At 42.8% G+C, this 10,248-nt stretch overlaps 1 protein-coding gene across 2 annotated transcripts; it reads left to right on the plus strand.

Annotated features, from left to right (window-relative positions):
• The first annotated feature begins 2,911 nt into the window (after nt 1–2,911).
• On the plus strand, nt 2,912–10,151 carry skor1b (SKI family transcriptional corepressor 1b). Of its 2 annotated transcripts, none has more exons than XM_084364142.1 (8): nt 2,912–2,989; nt 3,384–5,137; nt 5,473–5,566; nt 5,695–5,799; nt 5,943–6,002; nt 6,336–6,410; nt 8,799–8,873; nt 9,412–10,151. In XM_084364142.1, the coding sequence occupies exons 2-8, from the start codon at nt 3,401–3,403 to the stop codon at nt 9,507–9,509; spliced, it is 2,244 nt and encodes a 747-aa protein (XP_084220268.1). In that variant the 5' UTR covers nt 2,912–2,989; nt 3,384–3,400; the 3' UTR covers nt 9,510–10,151. The 2 variants fall into 2 exon arrangements, with proteins under 2 accessions (XP_084220268.1, XP_084220269.1); XM_084364143.1 differs by having other exon boundaries at nt 9,415–10,151.
• Nucleotides 10,152–10,248: the final 97 nt, after the last annotated feature.

A 10,248-nucleotide genomic window follows, 5' to 3' on the forward strand; every position in this document is an offset into this window, starting at 1 on the left:
TTGTCACAGCCAAATCAACACAAGAGCAGGTGATTTACTATATATTTATGCCAGGAGGAGCTTAGGGGTCAGCTCAGAAGCTCGCCGAGGCTGCTCGCGTCCTTGCATCTCTCCATGAATGCCCACACAAGGCCTCCGGATTGCACAAAAAAGTAATTGCGGAGTGATTGGCACAGCTTGTCCCGTGCAGCCTGTGTCCCACACTTGAAGGCTCTCCTCGGAGCACCCTCATTGTCGCACAGCCTTTTAGCACCTTTGTTCCTCCCTTCCCTTAGGACCTCACAGCTCACCATTGGCAGATGAGTCCCTGTCTGTGACAAAAGGGTCCCTGCGCTCAGCCTCATTTGATGCAGTGATGAACTCCCCCATCTCCCCCCTTCCTTCCTCACTCACTCACCCACACACACACACATATTGCACACCACCTCCTGCGAGAAGAAATGTTCCGTTTAGTGGTGGAGGATGTGGGGGTCAGGACCCAGGGGTGGGCTTTTAGGAGACAAATAAACATCAGAGCAGGAGTGGAGTGATGTCTTGTTTACACATTAGCAACCATTTAGCAAGTCTCACTGTTTTCACTGCCTCTCTCCGGTGGCCTCACAAACAGCTGATCTTTCTCTTTTGTTGTCTCTCCAGCTCAGGATCAACACCGTGGTCAACGGGGAACGATTTGACCAATCTGAGCTGATCCTGAAGGGGATGTTTTCTATAAAAAAAACAAGTCACGTATCATATCCGGTTTCTAATAAATGACCGTGACTCATCCAGAGCATTTTAAAATGATCCAGATTAATTAGCCAGCATCAGGTTTTTTTCCTGCGACTGTCTCTCCACATTTTGCTCTTCCAGTGTTAATTTTTGTGACGCCACACACACACACACTCTCTTTCTCTCTCATACACACACACTCACAAACTGCATCTTTTCTAATACCATCTAATGAGGTGATGACCAACCACTTGTTATAATTGCTTCAGTCTCCTTTTAATTTTCAAGCTTATTAATCATATGTAGAGTTATTTAAGAATGCATAAATTAATCTTAGATTAAAAAGCCTATCAAAGCCTCAAAACAATTAAAGAGTAAGGTAAGATTTCCCCTGGGCTGGCACTTTTATTTTAATAGAGTGTTCAGGTGATTATCATACTTTGATGCAGCACTGTGATTAATGCAGACACACTTTTAAATGAGCTGTTCTCTCGTGCACAAAAAAGGTAGAATAAGCAGGAGCCGGATAATGACCTCGCTGACTTTTTGGGTCCTGTTCTCATTTCCTGGGTTTGAAACTGTCTCACACACGTTATTATCTCAGCGAATGAGTCTGTGAACGATGCGCTTAATGTGAAAATGGTGGATTTCACACGAAGCTGGTGAATTTTAAGGGTTTATTTGCATTTTGGAGTTTTGATTTCATCCCACAGCAACAGTGACTTTTAATTACGATGTTTGCGTTGATGACAAGTGAGGTGTTACAGGCCATATCCGTTCAGTGATCGATAGATAAGCAGATGGAGGAGGGAGAGACACTTGATTTGGTCGCTCTTTTGACGCGTGGAGTTGGACCTTCTGTTCACTTTTCTATTATTTGGACTTTTTTCTCGAAGTGAAACGCATTTTGATTTTTTTCCCTTTTTTTGTTGAATCCAGAGTGAAGACAGAAAATTACAATTTTGGATATTTTCTCAGTTTCCAATTTAATTTTTCAACACGACGTCACAAAAAACAATAACAAAAAATAACAGATATTGTTTATTAGCATTTAAATTTTATTTGAGTGTTGTACGATCAAATTATTGTTTTAAGAGACCGGAAGTAGGCCATTTATTATACTGTTATTTAAAAACTACTCTCCAAATAGGCTGTGCATGCTTCCTGTATTGAAATTAATTAAAAGCAGTGAATAATTATGCACAAATTGTCATTATTGCTGCTCAGCTCTGCCTGGCTGGAGCCACCAGGACCAACAGCGACGCGTCCTGTTACCTTCATCAATATTACATCAGTGCTCGGCCGGATGAGAATGATTAACCCAAAGCTTTACTGACTGTAAAAAAAAAAAAAAAGAAAGAAAGAAAAAAGTTAAACGCACGTCGCTTATGGCACAAAAAAGCCCGTCCGCATTGTGGCTCGGTCTGATCTGAGAGTGACCTTTAGAGCAGCTGGTTATTGTCAAAACGCATGTAGGCGACGTGTCGCTTGTAAACGATGAATCCGTGGGAACGCAGCACGTGTTGAGGGCCTGCACGCAGCATTCATCAGCGGGCCTCAGTGTGTCGATGTGTCGGAGGGTCCCTGCTGCTGCTTTTTGTTGGGCTTTTTTTCAGCGGAATGCCAAAATCCCACCGCAGCCCTCCTCCATGCATTTTTTTTTTTCCCCCAACAGGAAATTGCAAAAGAATTAATTAAATGCATTATGTCGGCCACAATGAGCAATGGAAGATTAATGATGTTTCTTTTTCTCTTTTCTTTTTTAAATCTAGGATTTATTTAAACCTACAGATTGATTTTTATCTCATAATTTCACCTCTTTTTTTTTCCCTGCACCCTTTATCCATAATTGTGGACCTGCAGGCTGCTCCGACACCAAACACTCCAACCGTCTCCATTGCTCATGAATTTATAGTTAATGCAGACTGCCTGTGTGAGTGGGAGTGCCTTGCCATAAGTTTTGCCGTCACTTGATTGCTGTCGGTGTCGTAGAGGGGGCTGTACCACAGTCTGCCTGCCATGTGGACGCTGCTGCTGCTGCTGCCGCTGCTGAAGCAACACACACCATCCACACACACATAGAGGGAGAGAGGGAGAGAGAGTCGAGAGAGAGGAGCACAGTGAGCAGTTGGGAGGAGGTGCTGCACGGACAACTGCGTCCCACTCCTAACGCAAACATCTTTACATCCTCCGGCGCAGAGCAGACTTCTCACCGCTCCGACTTGTCACTTGATCACAGCTTTCTCATTCACGACGGAGGGGAGCTGCGCGGACATTAAAGGTGAGTTGTGGATTTCGGATGCAATGATTCAGTGTGTGTGCGCTTGACCTCAATTTGTCCATTTCAGTGTGTTTTTTACGCACGGTATGAAATCAGAATCGAAACCTGCGGGCAGTCGTGTGTTAGTAAAAGTAAAGAAAAGGCTCGATGTTGAATTCGTTTATGCGTAAAGAGTTTGCAGGTCAACATCTCTACTTTCTTGAGGTTTGATCTCTGGACATAAAGAATCTCGTTCATTCAACTTTATCAAAAAAAAATACAGGCCTGTAATTATCTGTCCTCTCTCTGTCTATATTTAGCACTTAGTCCTACTTCTTCTACACTAAAAGGCTAATTATAAAGCTCTACTTGAGGCTGCTATTTCAAATATTAACGCCAAACGTCGTCTCCACAGCTTCCAGGCCTCCAAGGATGGACTCCATACCTGCGGGGCGAGACTCCAGCTCCTCGCCAAGCTCCAAGCAAGAACTTTCCTACGTGAGCACCAAGAACCTGAAGCCCAACCAGGTCGGAGAGACAGTGCTGTACGGAATACCGATCGTGTCTTTGGTGATAGATGGCCAGGAGAGACTTTGCCTTGCGCAGATATCTAACACCCTGTTGAAGAATTACAGCTATAACGAGATCCACAACCGGCGTGTGGCGCTGGGGATCACCTGCGTCCAGTGCACTCCTGTCCAGCTGGAGATCCTGCGGAGAGCCGGGGCGATGCCCATCTCCTCCAGGCGCTGCGGGATGATCACCAAACGCGAGGCCGAGAGACTTTGTAAGTCGTTCCTGGGAGCTCACTCGCCTCCTAAACTTCCAGAAAATTTTGCCTTCGACGTGTCTCACGAGTGCGCCTGGGGGAGTCGAGGCAGCTTCATCCCGGCCAGGTACAACAGCTCCAGGGCCAAGTGCATCAAGTGCTCCTACTGCAACATGTATTTCTCCCCAAATAAATTCATATTTCACTCGCATCGCACGCCAGAGTCCAAGTACACGCAGCCAGATGCGGCTAATTTTAATTCCTGGCGGCGGCATCTCAAATTAACAGATAAAAGCAGCCAGACAGATGTATTACACGCCTGGGAAGACGTGAAGGCCATGTTCAATGGGGGCAGTCGTAAGAGGACGCTGCCATGCGGGGATTCGGGGTCCAGCTCTTCGTTAAAATCGCACGGATCCAACCGTCCCCGAGAATCACCCGAGGTACCCGCAAAAATCCTCAGCTGCGAGGACAACCGGGGCGGCATGGCGAGCACACGCAGCTACCCGGTCATCCCCGTGCCCAGCAAAGGCTTCGGGATGCTGCAGAAGATCCCGCCGCCGCTCTTCCCTCATCCGTACGGGTTCCCAGCTTTCGGCCTGTGCCCGAAGAAAGACGACAGCATGATGGGAGAGCAGAGCAAAGCGGGCCTCCCGGGTGTCCTGTGGCCTGGTACCAAGGACAGCGCCTACCACTCCTTCCCCATGTTCTGGCCCGCGGCGGGCGCGCTGCCCATGCCTCCGTACCCCCAGACTCCGCACAAACCCCCGCCAGAGCTGCTGTGTCCTCCCAGACAGACCGACATGGACATATCTGAGCACAGCGACCGGAGCACCAACACGTCGAAAGACAGCATGGTGGAGAACGAGCGGTGCTCCAGCACTCAGTCCACGCGTAACGACGACGACAAGTCCGGGGACGAGGCGAGGCCGCTGGAGGGGATGACCCTGGCGCCCCGGAAGATCAGCTACGTCTCCGCGTTCAGACCCGTCATTAAAGACGCGGACTGTATCGCCAAGCTGTACGGCAACAGGGGCGCGTACAACGGCTGTCGCACCGGCTATTTATCGCCTGATTTTTTAAGCGAGAGCTCGAGTTACCGGTCCATGTCCCCCTGCGTGGACAGCGAGGGAGAGCCGGACGTGGACGTGGGGACGAATAAAACATCAGAGGAGGAGGAGGAGGAGGAGGAGGACTCCCGGCCTCTGTCCTCCGTGTGTCCTCGGACTCCTCCCGCCTTGGCTCACAGTGTTTCCCCAAACGGTTCAGACTCCAAGGCCATGCAGGAGAGCAGCCTGGTCGATTCCCAGAAAATGAGCCTCCATGCGGCCCAGTCCTCTGACAGAGAGCTGCAGAGCAAGCAGCTGTCAGAGACCCACATAGCTGCGTCTTATACCGAAGTGAGTGACTTCTGAGAAACACTGGCGATAACTCGAGCTGTAATGTTTCACTCTGCAGATGTGTTGTGAGATAAATCTGTGTGCTTGTTGGGGGGGAAACTGTCTTTTTATGTTTAAACAGTGTAACAGCAGCAGCAAACATGTTCAAAACATTTAGAGGAAAGAAGAAGAAAAAAAAACACAAATCATTCCTTTAAATAAAAATATATACACTTCAACTCAAAGCATATTTTTAATTATTAATTTTATTTGAATTCATCATGATTGTTTTTCTTTTGCACGACACCTCTTGTGATTTGAAGAGCTCAAAGAAGTGGTGATTGTTTCTTCTGTAGGTGTACACACCGGAGAGAGCTGAGCTGCAACAAAGGAGCAGTCCGTATCAGTTCAGACCTGCGAATTACCAACCTGGAGTACTTACAACGAATGGTTAGACTTTTTCTTTTTTTCTTTTTTTTTTTTTTGCTTTTGTTAAAACATTCAGTTAACACACACACACAAAAAAAGAAAGAAAAGGAACAGAGGAGATAAATTACATCGGTTTATTTTCTCTTAAGATGAGAGTTCAAGTAAAGAAGAGCCGTCATCCACAGTGGAGGAGATCGAAACCAAATCTTTTAATGAACAAAGCAGCGAGGAGACGCAGCGAGAGCCGGATGAGGGTGAGTTACACTGAGGTCAGCCAGTAGCTTTCTTTTAGTGTTTAAAAGCTCTGCTTTAACAGACACGGGTCCATTTTTTTCTTCTTCTTTTATTTTTTTTTCTTTGTAGAGAGAGGAATATAATTTATTTTCTGTGTATTCAGGCGAGGACGCGCCAACCAGAGCTCTGCCAGCAGGAAGAGCCATGGAAGGTCTGGCAAAAGGTAAGAGGGTGACTGACAGATAATTAGATTATTATTATTATTATCATTATTATTATTATTATTATTATTATTATCATTATCAAATCAAATTAGACAAATTATTTCTATTTTCCCTGGATTTGTCCCAAAAAACATAAGGATGAGCATATAACATCTTTTTTTTTTTTTTTTTTTTAAGGCCTGCTCTCACTTGTCCTCATCACTGTCATTAAAAATAGAAAACTGCCCTACACTGAAGCTGATACAAAAGCCTGCACCTTTCCTCCTCCTCCTCCTCCTCCTCCTCCTCCTCCTCCTCCTCACCCATCTTCCATTTTTTGTCTGCTTTTTTAGAAGACCTGCAGAAGCAGCTGTTAGAGCAAGTTGAGCTGAGGAAAAAGCTGGAACGTGAATTTCAAAATTTAAAAGGTAAGCTCAGTCGTTGCCACGGTGCCTTTCTCTTCTTATTTTTGGCTGTTTTTCCACTGAGACTCAAAAGTCTTTCCTGGTGAATGTTAAAGTGTTCCTCTCCTGTCATGTTTGTGAGTCTGGCCACAACATGACCCCTGTAGCCATGCCATGACCCAGCACATCTCAACAGTGGCATGCATGTCCTCTCCCTGCGAAACAAAAACTCTGTTAAAGGGCACCATTCTCCCAGAAATGCTAAGTGGTTCAGGGACACGCTCTCCAGGGAAGAGATGTTTCAGAACCTCTTCTAACGCTGATGTGAGAGGATTATTATTTTAACCTTCTGTCCAAAAAACGTCCATGTGTCTTTAGAAAATAGCTCTCTGCAGGAAATGAAGTGGAACAGCAGATATTTAAGGGCTCAAATTAATTAGAAAAACACAAATAAAGTGAATGCAAATCATTTGTTTTAAATTTAAATGTGGGCATACAGAAATATAGAAAAGGTTCATGTGGAAAAAATATGTTTTTAACACACTCATGTAATAGATAAGTAGAAGTCAGTTTTATACAATTTAAATATCACACCGGAATTGTTATTAAGCAGAAAATATTGCAAAAAAAACCCCAAAACATCTGCATTACATTCAGAACATCTGTATTTATATACAAAGCCTGCCCCTACATTAACACTCCAGACTTGTTCTAACTGGTAAAAGATCATAATTCCCAACACGTCCAGCAGAAGTGACCTGAATCTCAGGTGAATTGCAGGACAAAACATCATTCACATCCTGACTGCTGCAGTATTTTTTTTTTTTTGACTGACAATAAATCCTAAACACTCTCCGCTTCCCTTCTCCAAAAATGCTTTAAAACGTCTCACCCACTCAACTCTTTTCACACTTTGCTGGAAAGCTATTTGAGAAGTGAGTGTGGATGCGCTGCACAGAACTGCTCGAGAGCAGCACTCAGTGAAAACAACTTTGCACTGTATCCCAAAGATTTCTAGTTTTTAAACTTTGATTTATTTGTGCAATGTGAGATCTCCAGAAAGGGTAAAACAAGGGTCTCAGGTTACATCAGAGCGCGTGTGGTCCAGATCAGTCTTCATCGGTTTTGGGTGTAAATAAACATCATACCGCTAAAGTAATGTGGGTGGGTAACAGACTGTGGATACTGATTTTATTGACACATTATACCTGCAAGAATATCCTAAATTTGAGGAGTTATTAACTAAAAGAAATATATTTATTCTGTCTAACCTTTGCACAATGTCACATAATGTCAGAGTTAGAAGGCGTCTTAGAAATGCATAAATAACTTTAAATTAAACATTAGCAGAACATTATTCAACACTTCAGACTCTAAGATTATTCTGGATATTATTGTCTCATCACTTTCTAACAAATCTGCACTTCCCAGTTATTCATCTAACTTAAAGCGGTGTGATGGACTGAACATGAATCCACAAATTCATGTTTTTCCCTTCATTCATTGGTGGTATCAGGAATACAGCTGCTGGAAATTAGATGAACACAAAGGATTGACAAAACAGCACAACTGGATCATTTGAATCGTTTGATATTTGGTACAAATGCCCTCCATCTACATTTAATCTAGATTTTTATTCTGTTTGATGCACTTTTAATTATCAATAAAGTGGCTTTTTAAAGGATCAGGTCCAATCTTAGTCTGCACATAAAACACAATTAAAATACCGGTGAAAGCTTGGATTACAATTTTTAAAAAATGCCCAGTCTTGACGGGCAAATTATGAAGGTTTTTCTTGCAAATATTTTTTGCATTACATTTTTTTTTTTCACTTACACTTAATAATTTAAACTCTAACCTCTAAATGCTCCATGCACCCAGTTATCTGCAAACAAGTAATGGGATCAAGTTTTATTTTTAAAAAGTAGGCTATAGATCATTTACATTTACAGAATATTTTTTTATGCTTATAATCTCCATTATAAAACATAAATTAAAAGTATTTTTTCATCATAGCATGACACCGTTTTTGCTGCAGGTATGAGCCTTGGTATCTGTGCATGAAGTCGGTCCCTGGTTTGTGGCTTTATCTTGAGAGCAGCGCCCTCTAGAGGCCTGTGACTCTTCGGACCGGACCTGTTTAATGCGTTTAAGTGTTACCACTATTATCAATCTTCCTAAAAGCAATAATTCAAAAGAAAGACTTCATACAGCTAAACTCGCCTTATCCATTTTTTTTTTTTTAAATTTCGCTCGAATATTTACCATAAATATCAGAAAAACAAACCGAGACTATATAAATAGAAAGTATTTAGGTGGTGAAACAGGTTAAAGTGTGAGATAGTTGTTGTGTTTTGTTGACAGAGGCTCGCACAACACTTCACTGACTCACAGATGTTTGTGTTCCCTCAGATAATTTTCAGGATCAGATGAAAAGGGAACTTTCCTACAGGGAGGAGATGGTCCAGCAGCTTCACATCGTCAGAGGTGAGACAAATAACAGCAGCGCTGCCACGTGAGGGCTTAAACACACTCACTGTCGCGTATTTGCAGGAGTGATTGATGATGTGTCTGGATATCGAGGGTTTGTCTGCATCATTTACAGTTTTAGATTCAGGCACGTGGAAAACACTTCAGATCGGACATGATTTCTCTCACCACTTGCATGTAATCAATTTATTAATTTATACATATTAATGAAATACTTAATTAAAATGATTTCTTTCAACGATATTGATTACCATGGCTTTTTCACACTTGATGCAGCGAGTTGGACCAAGACAGAAACTAAACTAAAAACGTATAGCAGCCAGGATGATGTGCAGATTATAGCTATTTACGCACCCATGTGTTCATAATCTGAATTTTGAAACATGGCCTTGAATCAACTGATCCTGTTGTTTAACTCCAACACGCCTGATGCAAATAGCTCCACTGTATGCAACTTGTATTTAATTTTTTCCAAAAGCTTGATTTGCACCCACGTCCACGTACACTATTGATTGTTTCATCTCCTTCTTCATAGAAGCTCACGACGCTTTACACCATTTCTCGTGTAAGATGCTGACTCCTCGCCACTGCACCGGATCCTGCTCCTTCAAATCTCCTCTGCTGCCCCCCTGAACCACATCCCTGCACATTTGTGTGGCAGAGAAAACAAAGGACACATCTACAGCTTCTGTCAGAGCCTCCTGGGACACTGTTGAAATCAAAGCTGAAAGAAGACTAAGTTGTAATTACTTGTAATATTTTAAAAACGTGTATCCCCACCCTCAGCATTTATGTAACCATCTTGCATTATACGGTGAAAGTCGTTTTACTGAAATGATACCATTGATGATATTTATTATTTGTGGCAAAGTGCAATGACAATGTATGTATCTTGTAATAGTTATAGGTTGTTATTTCGGTTTTCTGTTGTCAATAATAGCAGCTTTGACTAGCCAATCCATTGCTCCTTATCCTCTCAGTATTGTGAATTAGCCTACTACTTTCCCTGTGTTTGTCTTTGCAGGCCAGTAGCTTACTTTGGATGTAATATGCACTTTAAACAAGTGATGGGAGTTCAACCATAAACAGCTTGTGCATTGAAAATAGGCCTACAATATAATTATTTGTAGCGGTCAAACCATGCCTATTTGTTTTCTGAAGACTTGAGAGAAACAACACAGAAGTTAGTAGGCTAAATTAGTACACCTGCGACCTTGTAAGCATAGCGACATATTCTATTAAGAGTAGCCTATTTGTTCATGCAATATTTGTTTTCATCGCTAATGAATAAATCATTTTATGAAAATAAATGTGCTGTCAGCATGTATATTTCCCTTCTTATGGATTATATTCACAGAACTCCTAATTTCGC

Source organism: Pagrus pagrus (assembly GCF_965226575.1).
Source record: "Pagrus pagrus genome assembly, chromosome: 10".
In the NCBI taxonomy this organism is placed as follows: domain Eukaryota; kingdom Metazoa; phylum Chordata; class Actinopteri; order Spariformes; family Sparidae; genus Pagrus; species Pagrus pagrus.